Here is a 14636-nt window from a genome sequence, read left to right on the forward strand (position 1 = left end):
AATCCTTGGGCCCCTTTACCCACGTGGGAGACCTGGAAGAGGCTCCTGCTTTGGATCAGCACTGCTTCAGCCATTATGGCCAACTGGGGAGTGAACCAGCAGATAGAAGACTTCTCTCTGCCTCTGTTAGGGTCATTTCTGGGCCAGGGGCATCTTCAGGCGAAGTCATTTTCAGGAAAGGGCATCTGGGTGAGGGTCATTGCTGGCAGGGGCTTCCAGGCAAGGGCATCTTCGGGCAAGGGTCACTTCTGGGCCAGGGTCATCTTCAGGTGAGGTCAATTTCAGGGATGGCATCTGGGTGAGGAGGGCATCTGGGTGAGGGGCATTGCTGGGTGGAGGCACCAAGGCAAGGGCAAGGGTCAATCCTGGGGCAGGGGTATCATGGGTAAGGGCAGTCTGGGTGAGGTTCACTTAGGGCCAGGGGGCATCATGGGAGAAGGCATCTGGGCGAGGAGAGCATCTGTGTGAGGGTCATTGCCAGGCAGGGGCACCTGGGCAAGGGCATCTTGGGCAAGGGTCACTCTGGACCAGGGACAGCATCGTCCCAGGGCCCAGGGTCTGCTGTGCTGCGGGTGGGCACTGCACAGGGCAGCAGGGCCTGCCAGCAGTGGGCAGCCTGCTGTGCTGTGCTGTACTGAGCATTCAGTGGGGTGAAGAGGCCTCTTCCAGGCTGGTCTTATTACACTGTGACTCCAGGGGCACTGCCGTGTGTGTGTGTGTGTGTGTGTGTGTGTGTTTATGAGTATTTATAGATTGTCGCTCCCCCTCTTCATGGAGGAATGACACTAAGCCCTGCCTAGGCTTCCTATCCGAGTCATGGCACCATTATGTCGCTCCCCGTCTTCATGGAGGAATGACAGAGGACCCTGTGCTGTTCTTTTGTCTGCTCGCCCCTCCCCGGGTTTGCTGCTGGTTCTTCCTGGGTTGGCTACCGTCCCTTCCACCTCCGTGGAAGGGCGGTTCCCCCTGCCACTTTCCCCACTTCCGCGGGGGAGCGGCACACCACCAGCCGGCTCTCTCGGGGGCTGCACAGGTGTTCCTTCAGATAGATGTTCCTGGTGCATGTTGTCTCTCTCCTCCTTTATAGTCCTCTTCCACCAATCCCAACTCTGCTACCCACAACGCCTAGTACGCTGCTCTCCTCCAATCAGGAGCAGGTCCTGCTGTTTATTGGTTGAACTGGAGGCAGCTGTGTAGAAGCTATTTCCTCCTCTCCCAGCGCCATATTGTGGGAGAGCAGATGCATAGAATAAGTCTTAATTCCAGTAACATAGTCTAGTCCGAGTTGCTCCCCACAGATCCCCCTTTCTTTTTATTTTTGGCGTTGATACGCGCCTGTCTTTGGTGCCCCGCGGCACACACTCTGCTCTGCTTGCTAGAGTTGCCCATAGGTACTTACAAGCCCTACCAATCAGGCAAACCGAATCCGGGTCCTCTCTTTGCCATGTTGTGAGGAGGTTTTTAGGCGCTGATGCATGCCTGTGTTCGGTGCCCTGCAGTGCATGCTCTGCTCTGCTAGAACTGCCTGCAGGTGCTTACAAGCCCTACCAATCAGGCAAACCGAATCCGAGCCTTCTCATTGCTGTATTGTGGGGAGACTTATTGATGTTGATAACGTGCCTGTCTTTGGTGACCTGCAGCCGCCCACAGGTGCTCATCACCTTACTAATCAGGCAGACCGAATCCAAGCTCTCTCATTGCCGTGTTGTGGGGAGGCCTTATTTTTCTCTATTTCTCTACCTCCGGGCATTCCTATTTCTCCTATTTTACTTCTATCTGCCAGCATTCCTATTTCTCTCATTTTACTTCTAAAACTTCTGTTTCTCTTATCCCCGCGGCTTCCCGGCACCCGCCCCGAGGCTGCTTCTCTGCGCCTCGCCCCGCGGTGGCTTCAGCCTCCCTAACATATTTTTCTCTACCCGGTATGTTTCCTAACTTTTCTTCCAACAATATTCCCCTCTCACTTCTCCTGGCTTCTCCCCACAGTCCGTATCCGAGTCTAAGTTTCTTCTAGGTTTCACTTTCACTTTCAACCTGCAGTCCGTATCTGAGTCTAAGTTTCTTCTTGCTTTCACTTTAAATCCTAACTTCTTTCCCACAGTCCGTATCCGAGTCTATGCCTAGGCTTTCAATAGCTTCTTCCGGCACCTTTTCAGTCCGACTTTTCCCTAGGCTCTTTGCTAGTCTCTCTCTCCAGTATTTTCCCACTTCTTCCCGTTTCTTCCCTCCTAGGTTTCCTATCCGAGTCACGGCACCATTATGTTGCTCCACGTCTTCATGGAGGAACGACACAGGACCCTGCGCTGTTCTTTTGTCTGCTCGGCCCTCCCATAGTTTGCTGCTGGTTCTTCCCGGGTTGGTTACCGTCCCTTCCACCTCCGTGGAAGGGCGGTTCCCCCTGCCACTTTCCCCACTTCCGCGGGGGAGCAGCACACCACTGGCCAGCTCTCTCAGGGGCTGCACAGGTGTTCCTTCAGATAGATGTTCCTGGTGCATGTTGTCTCTCTCCTCCTTTATAGTCCTCTTCCACCAAGCCCAACTCTGCTACCCACAACGCCTAGTACGCTGCTCTCCTCCAATCAGGAGCAGGTCCTGCTGTTTATTGGTTGAACTGGAGGCAGCTGTGTAGAAGCTATTTCCTCCTCTCCCAGCGCCATATTGTGGGAGAGCAGATGCATAGAATAAGTCTTAATTCCAGTAACATAGTCTAGTCCGAGTTGCTCCCCACAATAGATATTTATAGAACAGGGCAGGAGCAGGACTGCAGAGGGGCACAAATTTTCACCAAGGTCATGCCTGGAGGTGTGAGCTCACCACACAACAGAAAGTCACAGATGAAGGGGAGGCTTTGAGGCTGAGGGGCCACTGTCAAGTCACAGAACAGCTCTCTGGACAGACTGGCAAAGGGAGGTCTCCGAGGAAGAGAAAGGATCTGGTTAGATGTCAAAGGGGGGCCTGGGGCTCTCAGGACAGGATGGCCTTGCCTGACCCAATCAGCTGGCAGTGGGAGAGAGAGCAGAGAGAACAGCGGAGAGAGAGGAGGGAGACAGGTGGTAAGGCAAGAGCAGCCAGGCCACGGCACTGGTGGGCAGGGCGGAGGTGGGAAGCAGCAGGAGGTGGGCATGTGGGTGAGCTTTCTGGAAAAGGCCATGGACAGGAAGGAGAAGGAAGATGGGAGCAGGAGCTGGAGTGGGTGACCAGAGTTTCCGGGGAGTCGGTGTGGAGGCTGGAGAGGGCCTCCCCTGCCACTCACGCCACCTCTCACTCACCACCCAGGCAGCACAGCCACAGTCCTGACACAAGCCTGGCCCTCTCAGACTTCCCTCCTCCCTGACAGCCCTGCCTTTGGACCCACTGGCCAGGGCCAGCACTAGCCTGGGAGCGCATGTGGCAGCCAGCAGGCCTGATGGAGAAAGACAAGAGGAAGAACCCTGCTTGAACCAGGAGCGCGCAGCTAAAATGGATGGCTGGAGGGGGTGCCGGAGGCCCCTCGGGTACTCAAAAAGCCCAGCATCCTCAAAGGGGACACTGGAGAGGCAGGGTGGGCAGGGGGCCACAAACTCACAAATCTAAGAGGGGAGCCTCAGCTGGTCGGGGGGCTGCAGGTCGTGGAGGTGAGTCTGGGCCCTCCCTGCTGGGGAAAAGCAGAAGAGGGAGAGTCAGAGGCCAGTGAAGAGTGGCAGGTGGGGCCCTGGGCCAACTCTGTGTCCCAGCCAGGCGGAACTCAGAGTAGCTGACCTGCCCTGGCTACGGGGCTTCATCCGGGGCTGAGGATCCCGCCTTCAGCCAGTAGCAGGTGTGACAATGCCCAGGTGGGAGGCAGGAGGCTGCGTGTCCCTGCCTCGCCTGGGCTGATGGGTACAGAGGATTCTCAGGCTTTGAGGTCATCAAGCAACCGAAGGCTTCACCCTGGCCACTGCTCAACTGCACACCCAAGGGACGAGGTGACCCTCGGCCTGTCACCCTGGCCTGTGTTGGGGCTCCCAGGCTGGGGGGCTTGATACCCTCTGTTCCCTGCCCCCAGCAGCACAGCTCCGATTGGGGCAGGTGTGGCACGCCCAGGAGGAAGTTCAAAGGCCTCTGGCTGTCCCACAACACCCCCCAAGTTCCCAGCCCCTACACCATCAACCACAAGTTCCCTGGCCTCTCTGGAAGCTCCAGAGGGCACCCACATCTGCCAGTGGTGCGGATCCTGTCCCAAGAACCCCCAGGCTCAGCCACGGAGGCCCTGGGCAGCGACACTGAGTCCTGAGGCTGGCTGGGAAGGGAGAGGAGAGAGCCAGCTGGCCCAAGGACAGAAACAGGAAAGAGGGAGTCTGGCGCTGCAGTAGGGAGAAGGAGGGGCCTGGCTCTGAGGTCCCAGGGGCGCCCCCAGTGTGGGGCTGGTGCAGTGGGGCAGATGCGGTCCTGAGGCAGGCAGAGTGGCAGGTGCCTACCTTGGCTGACGCTCCTCAGGGGGCACTGAGAGGGATTCTGAAAGACAGTTCGGGAGCCTCCCAGAGTTTTGTCTGCTCAGGAAGACTGAGGAAGGCCCACCTGTGGGCTGTGGTTGGGGTGGGAGAGGGCTGGGGGTAGCCGTGATGCCACTGTGTGGGGGGCATGCAGACATCCTCCCCACATTGGGTGGGCTCAGAAATCCTCACGGGATGGAGGGCGTTGGCACCCACACAGAATTGGGGGTGCTGGCACACTCACGAATTGGAGGCCACTGGCAACTTCACGTGTCGGGGGGCACCGGCTCCCTCATGGGTCAGGGGGCATGGGCATTCTCACAGTGTTGGGGGCCCATGCACACTCACAGGGTTGGGATGCTGGCATCTTCTCTGGTCGGTGGATGCTGGCACCCTCATGAGTCGAGGGGCCCAGGCAACCTCAAGAGGTCGGGGGTGCAGCCCCCCCATGGGGTTGGGAGGCGCTGGCACCCTCATGGGGTTGGGAGGTGCTGGCACCCTCACAGGGTTGATGTCTACTGCAGCCCCCCGCACGGGGTTGGGGTCCGCAGCCATGCTCACGGCTCGGTGGCCTGGACATCCTCACTGGTCGGGGGGCTCAGGCACACTCATGGGGTTGGGGGGCGTAGACTTCCTCACAGGTCGGGGGGCACAGGCCCCCTCACGGTTCAGGAGGCACAGAAATCCTCACAGGGTCTGGGGGCTCTGGCACATGCACGGAGTCAGGGGGCATAGGCACCCCCACTGGTTGGGGGCCCAGACATCCACGTGGATCTGGGAACGCAGGCACACGCACGGGGTCTGGGGGCACAGACTTCCTCACGGGTCGGGGGGGTGCATCCACCATGATGGGGTCGGGAGGTGCTGGCATCCTCACGGGGTCTGGGTCCGTAGCCATGCTCACGGCTTGGGAGTGCACGGATAGGGGGGTGCGCAGGCTCACTCATGGAGTTGGGCGGTGCAGGCACACACACGGGTCGGGGGGCACAGACAACCTCACGGGATGGGGTCCGCAACCATCCGCAAGGGTCGGGGGGCGCAGGCACACTCATGGGTTGGGGGGCGCAGACACCCTCACGGGTTGGGGGCGCAGACATTCTCACGGGCCGGGGGCACAGACACCCTCACGGGATGGGGTCCGCAACTATCCGCACGGGTCGGGGGGTGCGGGCACACTCAGGGGGTCGGGGGCACACGCACTACTCACCGTGACCAGAAGGCCCCGAGGCAGCTGCGGCCGGGTCCTGCTCAGCCCTGGAGGGAAGCGTGGGAGAGGCTGAGGCCCCGGAGCTGCTCTGAGGGGAAAGGGGGCCCGTGGGGGCGCGGGCGGAGGAGCCGCCGGGACCTGGGCGCGTCTGACTGGATCCAGCTGGGCGGGGTCAGTGTGGGGCCCCTCGAGGAAGGGCTGGGTGTGAGAGGGCAGTGTCTGGAGGACGTGAAAGGGTCCCTGAGGGGATTTCTGAAACGAGAACGTCTGGGGCACATCTGGGAGGAGTCAGAAAGGGGTCGTGAACTGATGCAGTGTCCCCTGCTCTGCGCTCCGCACCACCTCCTGAGCCCCTCTGAGGGCCCCGGTGCGGGGGCGCCTGTGGAGAAAGGGGGTCCAGGGCGCGGGCCGGAGAGCGGCCTCTGGGGTCCGCAGACTGACTAGAATTCTGTGTCGGACGCCATGAGAGGCTCCCAGAAAGCTGCGCCCGCACCCAAGGGAAATCGCCCCGCCCCCAGAGTGGGCGGTGACAGAGCTGCATGTGCAGCTCCCATTTTGACGCCTCGGACCACGCCCCTCTTTGTTTCGTCTTTCTCACTGACCAATGGGCTTGAAGTGTGGCGACCACGCCCAGCCAGCCCCGCCGAGTTCTGCCCTGAACCTGCGTCTCCCGGCTCAGTCACACATCTGCACGGTAGCTGCCAGGAGCAACTCGCGTTGGTTGCCAGGATCATGGTGATGTGCCCCACCCAGCCCCGCCCCCTCCACGCCCCACGATGTCGGAGGAAACCCGACAGAGCAAGCTGGCTGCGGCCAAGAAAAAGGTAAAACGTCGGGGTCGCACCCCCCGGCCCAGCCCACTGCCGCTCTGACGGCCGGTCCGTGGGTTCTGTGCGGCTCCTCAGACACTCTGGTCGAGCCCGAACGCCCCTTGGCTTCCCCCACCCAAGTCCTCTCAGCCAGCACCGCCCCCTCAGCACCCAGACCCCGCCCTGGCTTGTCGCCCCTGGGTGACTTTGGGCCATTGGCTCCTGGGGCTCCTCGGCCCAGCCTCAGACCTAGCCTCCGGCCTCCCGAAGCCGGACCTTCTGGGGTCTGTGGGCTGAGTCTCCAAGGACTCGGGTCCCTACCCTGCGCCCCACCTCCCCCTGCACAGAGTGTGGGTAGGGCAGAGTGGGATGCACTGAGGCCAAATCCCCCTGGGGACTGTCATTACCTTTAGCTGGGGCTTTGATCTCCTGGCCCAGTCCCCTAAGTCCTCACCCCCTTTCTGCTTCTGCCTGCAAGGGGACTGGGGACTTGGGGACCCCCTTCCTCAGCTCGGACACTGACAGTGAGATGTGTCCCATTCTCGGGGAGCTGGAAGTGTGGGCAGTGTTTCTGGGTGACCGCGGGAAAACAGGTTTGGTTTTCCCCCAGGTTTCGACTCTCCAGAGACTTACTTTGGGGGTTGTGCGAGTTCTCAGGCTCTCTGGAGTGACAGCTGTGTGACCGTCTGTGGAACAGACTTTGGGAGACTAAACTTTGTAGCCTGAACCCTCCCCAGGGGAGTTTTTGAAGCTGGGTGAGGGCACTGCCATAGAGGAGCAGGCAGCAGCTTGGTGAGGCCGCCCTGGGGCTTGGGTCAGAACCTGTCATGATGTCATAATGGGCCCTTGGCTGGAATAATGCCTGGGTTCTACTCTTTCTCCTCGGTGTCCAGGGTTCCTCGGGGTGCCCCTCGAAGTTCTGTGAGGTTCTAATATGGAAGGAAGGACCCAATGTCTTGTTTCCAAACCACACAAAATGCAATTCCTGACCCCATAATGTTTAACCTTCTACCTCTACCTCTGGTTTTGTTCCCAGCAGCTGCTGATTCTTGGCAGAACCCCAGAAGTGAGAGTTGGAAGCTGATTTTAAATTCCATCATTCCCTTTTATTGAAGGCATGCTGTCAGTTCTTCAGACATTAACTGATCGTTCCAGCCCCTTGAAGGGTTGTCGGTGGCATGAAGTCAGTGGTGGGCATGAGAGTTCTTGTGAACACTGTGAAGTAGGATGTGACTGCAGGGGCTTAGGGCATTCCAGAGAATCAACTGCTTTTCCTTTCCACAGTTAAGAGAGTATCAGCGGAAGAACAGGCGTGGTGGTCCTGCAGGAGGAAAAAAGAAGAAAAACCTCAAAAACAGCAGTAGCCCTGAGACAACCACTTCTCGGGGTTGTCACTCAACTGAGGATGTGAGTCTTGGCTGGCCAGGCTGCTGAGGGCTTGGGGGCTAAGGGGCAATGGGGGGTGGGGGTTGGGGATCCAGAGGACAGTGGAAGATGGTGGAAGGGAGTGTTAGATACTGGTCAAGGATTCTGGGTCTGAATGCTCCCTTTCCCTCTGCTAGGGATATGATGTAAGGCAAACTGTTCAAGCTTTCTGGGCCTCTCTTTCCACATCTGTGAAATAGATAGGGCTGATGTTTTACTTACAAAGTTTGAGAGTTTTTGCTGTTCTCGTATTAATCCAGAATACAGGGTCTTGTAACATTCATAGTCGCTGGTATTTGCGACTTCCTCATCCCCGGCCTCAAGAAAAGCCAGGTCAGTGAGAGCAGCCCGGCCATCGGGCTGTCCCCTTAGGAAGCCCCAGGCACTGGGATGCGGCCTTGGCTCTGGGTGACCTCAGAAAAGTCACAGCCTCCCCTGGGCTTCCGTTTCAGGCCGTCAGATATTATTGGATTGGAACAGTGTCTTCTAATTGTTGAGCTGTAGCCTCCCTGTTCAAGAGAACCCTTCTGCAGAAGTCTGGTTTTAACATGGAGAGTGGGGGTCGTGTCTGGGGGAGGGTCTGAGAGCCGTGCTGGTCAGTGACTGTGCTTCCTGTGACTCTGGCGCCTGGGGACTTTTCCCTCTGTCTGGCGAGGCAGCAATGGCCAGTCTGAGAGGATGGCCTGGAGGCCACGGTGTGGATCTCTGCTCTTCCTCAGCCTCCGTTTCCTGACTCCACCTCTTCCTTCCCCGACATCCTCGCCTCTCTCTAAGCCACGTCTCTGTGTCTTCCCCTGCCCTTGTTTTCCCCTTTTCACTGCCTCTAGATGCAGGACATACTGAAGGTGCTGGTGTCTGACCTTAACCGTTCTGATGGGGTAGCACTGCCCCATAGGACAAGTGGAAGGGGAGGCAGTGCCGAGACCCCCCCTCTCTGGCTTGCTGCCTCCCAGATGTGCATGTCCCTGAGGCTTGTCTCATTTGCTGCATACTCTGGCTTGTTTTAAGTTGCTGCCATTAACCCTCGGCCTGCTTATGTCTGCTTCCTCCCCTGCTTGGCTAATTGCATTTTTTCCCTTCCCTTGTGTCTTTTATCATCTTGGAGAGGGTAAGGCACACCTCAAAGATTCGGTAATTTGGGAATAACTTCCAGAGCAGGTCTGTGGCGTTTTGGGCTTTGAATGCCCAGTGCGGTCAGACCAGGAGAGATTTGAAAACATACAAATGCTGTTACATTTTGCCCTCTGGGCAAGTAGACCAGATAGAAGTGAGTGATTTTTCAACTTGATGAATTCCATTTTGGTTTGAGAGTGAGAAGGTAGAATTAAGAGAAAATGAATTGGCTTTATAATCACAAGGATGGAGGTTAGCTTTTCAGAGGAACTAACCGGCAAGGATGTGAGGCTACCCAGACAGACCAGTGCTAGGACACTCTGCCTGCCCCTCGTCTCTTTGACATATCAGATGGGACACTCAACCAACCGTGTTCACTAGGCCCATGGATGGCAAAGGCATTGGATGCACAGTGGTGGAAGTAGAAGAACAAGACAGGAGGTGCCATGGGGGTGGCAGAGTGCTCTGAGGGGGCAGAGGAAAGGCGGCAATAGGCCAGCTGCATGGCTAGGTGACGGAGGTGGGTTCCGAATGGACTTGCAGCTGCAGGAGGTGGCGTTTGAGGCCAGTGTGAAGATTAAAGGTGGGTAATATTCATCCACGTGGTGAGTGGTGGAGGCAGAAGGAGTGATGAGGTCATAGGCAGCATCGTGAGGTCATAGAACACCTTTCAGGGCTGCAAGGAGCCTGAGTTGGGGGAGGGACAGGGCACAGGCACGCAGGGCTAGGTAGGCCATTACCTGCAGATAATGTTGGCACTTCCTAACTACCCCAGGGCCTTCAGCCAAGCCAGAGTAGCAGGGCTGATCTGGAGATGGGCCTGGGGAAAGGGACAGGTGGCTGGTCAACCATCACGGCGGCTCCCACACAGGTAGGTCTGAGTAGGGGCCATGATCACTCTGCGGCCTCAGAGGAGACAACAAATGGCATAGTCTGGGCAGGGACCAGGCACGAAGTCCTGACAGCTGAGTACTTGACTTCGAGTAGCTCAGTGTACTTGAGCCATCACAGTGTCTGCATGGTTGGCATGAGCAGGAAGCTGGAGTCAGAGCTGGAGCTAGGAATCGGGCTCAGGAACTCTGAAGTCAGGTGCAGTCTTCTCATCTGGTGTCCTGACACCCAAGCGAAGCTCCACCTTCAGACTGAAAGCTAGGAGCAGCCTTCTCACCTTCTGTCCTGACACCCAGCCGAGCTCCACATTCAGACGGAAAGCGAGATGCAGGCTTCTCATCTGATGTCCTGACACCCAGGCGAAGCTCCACCTTCAGACTGAAAGCCATGAGTAGCCTTCTCATTTGGTGTCCTGACACCCAGACAAAGCTCCACCTTCAGACTGAAAGCCAGGTGCAGGCTTCTCATCCGGTGTCCTGACACCCAGGCGAAACTCCACCTGCAGACGTGAAGCGAGGTGCAGGCTTCTCATCTGGTGTCCTGATGTCTAGGTGAAGCTCCACATTCAGACTGAAAGCCAGATTCAGACTTCTCATCCGGTGTCCTGACACCCAGACGATTTTCCCCTTCAGACTGAAAGCCAGGTGCAGGCTTCACATCTGGTGTGCTGACACCCAGCCCATCTCCACATTCAGACGGAAATCCAGGTGCAGGCTTCTCATCAGGTGTCCTGACACCCAGGCGCAGCTCCACCTCCAGTTGTGAAGGAGGTTCTGGTTTCTAATCTGGTGTCTTGACGCCCAGGTGAAGCTCCCCCTTCAGTCTGAAAGAGAGATGCAGGCTTCTCATTTGGTGTCCTGACACCCAGGTGAAGCTCCATCTTCAGACTCAAAGCCTGGTGCAGGCTTCTCATCTGGTGTCCTGACACCCAGGCGAAGCTCCACCTTCAGACTGAAAGCGAGATGCAGGCTTCTCATCTGGTGTCCTGACACCCAGGCGAAGTTCCACCTTGAGACTGAAAGCCAGGTGAAGGCTCATCTGGTGTTCTGACACCAAGGTGAAGTTCCACCTCCAGATTTGAAGGAGCTTCAGGCTTCTAATCTGGTGTCCTGACGCCCAGGTGAAGCTCCACATTCAGACTGAAAGCCAGATTCAGGCTTCTCATCTGGTGTCCTTACACCCAGGTGAAGCTCACCCTTGACTGAAAGCCAGGAGCAGGCTTCTCATCTGGTGTCCTGATACCCAGGCGAAGCTCCACCTCCAGACGTGAAGGAGGTTCAGGCTTCTAATCTGGTGTCCTGAAGCCCAAGTGAAGCTCCACCTTCAGACTGAAAGCCAGGTGCAGGCTTCTCATCTGGTGTCCTGATGCACAAGAGAAGCTCCACCTACAGACTGAAAGGCAGATGACTTCTCATATGGTGTCCTGACACCCAGGTGAAGCTCCACCTTCAGTCGCGATGTGAGGTGCAGGCTTCTCATCTGGTGTCCTACACTCAGGCGAAGCTCCACCTTTAAACTGAACGCGAGGTGCATGCTTCTCACCTGGTGTCCTGACACCCAGCCGAACTCCACCTTCAGACTGAAAGCCAGGTGCAGGCTTCTCATCTGGTGTCCTGATGCCCAGGCAAAGCTCCACCTTCAGACGTGATGGGAGGGGCAGGCTTCTCATCTGGTGTCCTGACAACAGGCGAAGCTCCACCTTGAGAAGTAGAATTGTGACTTGGTTGTTCACAAAGTAATCACAGTACATAGATTCTATTTTCTTTTACTTATGTTTGTATTTGAAAAGCACAGTTATAGAGAAGCCAAGATGAGAGAGAGAGAGAGAGAGAGAGGGAGAGAGAAGTCTTCCATCTGCTGGTCCACTCTCCAAAGGTACAACTGCAGACTCAGCACGCCTCATCCTCATCTGTAGACTTTGCAGCCTGGAATCTAAGGAGGCAGCCAATTGGGGTTTTCAGAGGCCAGGGCTGAAGTGTCCAGAGAGCAGGCAGCAACTCCCTGCCTTCACTCTGCTCCTCTGGCTGCTGTCACTTGTTCAGTCATCTTGGCTGTGTGCGGCCGTCTGGCCTGCTGAGATGAGGTGGTCTCTAGAGCCAGATGCGTGGACCGAGAGTTAGGCCTGAGCCTGGGGAGAAGTTGGATGGGGCTGGCCGAGGGAGGGGGTCCCACTGCGGGAGAAGGAGGAGAGGCTTCTCCACGGCTCCAAGCACTAGATCCCCGCATTGTTCCCTAGCAGTTTTTCTGGCAATGAGGCGCCATAACCTCCATGTGCCAAGTCAAAGAGCAGACATCTTACCTGTGATTTCCTGGCTTCTTTTGGTAGAGTAGGTGTTTCTGGAGCTGCGAGATTGGGCTGAGAGGTATGCCCATGAGGCGGCTGTGGTTGATTTTATCTCCAGAAAGCAGGGAGGGGCTTCTTGGGCAACATTTCTCCTTGGAAAGGCCTGAATCAGAGAACTACAGCTGATGGTTGAGGCAGAGAGGAGAGCAGGGAGAAAGGGTGGAGAGCAGGAGAGGGCAGCGGCAGAGAGCTACCTGGAGGGAGCCCCGTCACCACCAGCGGCCTCGGCCCAGCAGGGGCCTAGAGTTAGGGTCACTGTGCGGCAGAGACTGGCTTCCTGGAAGAACACTGCCGTGCTCCCTGATGTTGGTGCCCGTTCCTTCTGCCTGCTGCGGCTGCCGGAGGTCAGAGCCCTTGCTGAGGTCCAGGGAGAACCAGGGCCTCGTGTACACAGAGGTCGTAGTCCCCTTCCTTTGAGCTTTGGCCACCTGAAAAGATGCCACGTGTCCCCAAGCCTGGGCAAGCCATTCCCACAACCCCTGTGGTTCCCAGCATGTGTGACTGTCACTCTGACTGCTACGACATCTTCCTACCTGCTCTGTGCCCTTGTGTCCATGGCAGCGAGGCACCTCCTCTCCTGCACGGCCCCCTAACCTCCTGCTCCTCCCTGACAGGCGCCCAAAGACCGCGCTGCTCCTGCACCACCCTCTGCTGATGCCACCATGTTACCTGGTGGTGTAGCGCCCCCTGGCGCTAGTCTAACTAGCATGGCACCAACTCGGGTTTCTGCCTCTGTCCTTGTGTCTGCTACTCCCGTATGCTTGCACCATCTCCCTTCCCAGATGACTGCGCCTGCTGTGCCTTCTCTTCTCCTTTCTTCCGGCAGCTTGGTTCCCAGTGCCAGGCACCAATCCCAGAGGACTGCGCCTGCTGTGCCTTCTCTTCTCCTTTCTTCCCGCAGCTTGGTTCCCAGTGCCAGGCACCCTTCCCAGCACTGGGGTGGGGGAGGCCAAGATGGGGCTTTCTCTTGAGCTTGTGGCAGTGGCAGGTTGCTGGAAGGAGCTGGGCTCCTGCCACCCCTGGGTGGTTCTTACTGGAAATCGGGTGATCACTCTCTCTTCTCCCTCAGATCCATGATGCTGACCATGGCCCTGTCCTCATAGATGAGACCAAGTGAGTGTCTTCCTGTGCGGGCAGCAGTCCCTAAGCCATGGGAGTGAGGGCAGGCCACGGCCCAAGGACCTCTTTTGCATCAAGCCCCTGCACCCCTGACCTCTGTGTGCCTGTCCCTAGGACATTGTCCTCCACGGAGAGCCTGCGTCAACCTGCTCAGCAGCTCCATGGTCTTGTCTCCGAGGTACCCAGACACTGAGACTCAGGAAGGGAGGAGAGAGAGGAAAGGACAGAATGGAGGCTGGGATTCCTGAGAGATGGGCAGATCCTGGGATAGACTGACCTGCTGGGCCGTGTTGGGCAGGCTGGGTGATGGCTTCTTCTTGGAAGCCATACAGATGAAGGACATGGCCATGAGAACGGTGACCATGTATCTCAGTGCAGGAAGCACAGGGAGAGCATCACTTGGGAAGGGAGGGGGATGGTGATGAGTGTTAGGAAACTGGCGCAGTTGGCTGCATGGCCCAGCTACCTGAGCCAGGCTCCACCCCCATCCTAATGGGATTGGCTGCTCCTGCTTCCCTGCCCGCCCTCAGGCAAAGTTTTAAAAGGGCCTGTTCCTGAACACGTGCTCTCTTGCACCCTCTCCCCTGCTCTCTCTTGCTCGGTTCCTCTCTCCAGCCTCCTCCTCTGGGCTCTTGGCTCAGCTCTCCTCTCTCCTCTTCTCTGCTTTAACTTCTCTCCTTGCTAGCTCTTCTCCTTTCTGTCTCTCTCTCTCTTACAGTCTCCCTCCCTTTTTTCCTTCGCCGCTCCTTCACTCCAGTCTGTAGGTTGTTCCCCAATAAACCCTTTCCCTTACTCCGGTGTCCGGTGTGCTTTGCGACAGCTAACATTAAGATATAACAGTGAGACCCAGGAGAAGCTGGCATAGAGGGTGAGGAGAGGAAGAGGCCAATCTGGGCAGAGGAGTTGCCAGGTGGAGGTGGGGGGGGGAGAGAGGTAGTCTGAGGGTAGGCATAGACGGTGATGAGAGGAAGAGGCCAGGCTGGGCAGAGGAGTTGCCAGGTGGAGGTGGAGGTGGGAGGAGAGGTAGTCTGAGGGTAGGCATAGAGGGTGATGAGAGGAAGAGGCCAGGCTGGGAGAAGAGTTGCCAGGTGGAGGTGGAGGTGGGAGGAGAGGTAGTCTGAGGGTAGGCATAGAGGGTGATGAGAGGAAGAGGCCAGGCTGGGCAGAGGAGTTGCCAGGTGGGGGAGGAGGTAGTCTGAGGGTAGGCATAGATGAGAGGAAGAGGCCAGGCTGGGAGAAGAGTTGCCAGGTGGAGGTCGGGGGGGAGAGGTAGTCTG

The 14636-nt window shown here is 57.5% G+C and overlaps 2 protein-coding genes across 2 annotated transcripts in view; one reads left to right on the forward strand and one right to left on the reverse strand.

Moving 5' to 3' along the window:
- The window catches only part of LOC103347431 (translation initiation factor IF-2), a 779171-nt gene that overhangs the window by 370225 nt on the left and 394310 nt on the right, over positions 1–14636 (reverse strand). The window lies entirely within an intron of this gene.
- The window catches only part of LOC127489307 (golgin subfamily A member 2-like), a 122993-nt gene that overhangs the window by 102331 nt on the left and 6026 nt on the right, over positions 1–14636 (forward strand). Inside the window, 3 exon segments of the mRNA XM_070064230.1 lie at positions 7752–7874; positions 13310–13353; positions 13474–13537. Coding sequence (XP_069920331.1) covers positions 7752–7874; positions 13310–13353; positions 13474–13537 — 231 coding nt within the window.

Source organism: Oryctolagus cuniculus, chromosome 19 (assembly GCF_964237555.1).
Source record: "Oryctolagus cuniculus chromosome 19, mOryCun1.1, whole genome shotgun sequence".
In the NCBI taxonomy this organism is placed as follows: Eukaryota; Metazoa; Chordata; class Mammalia; order Lagomorpha; family Leporidae; genus Oryctolagus; species Oryctolagus cuniculus.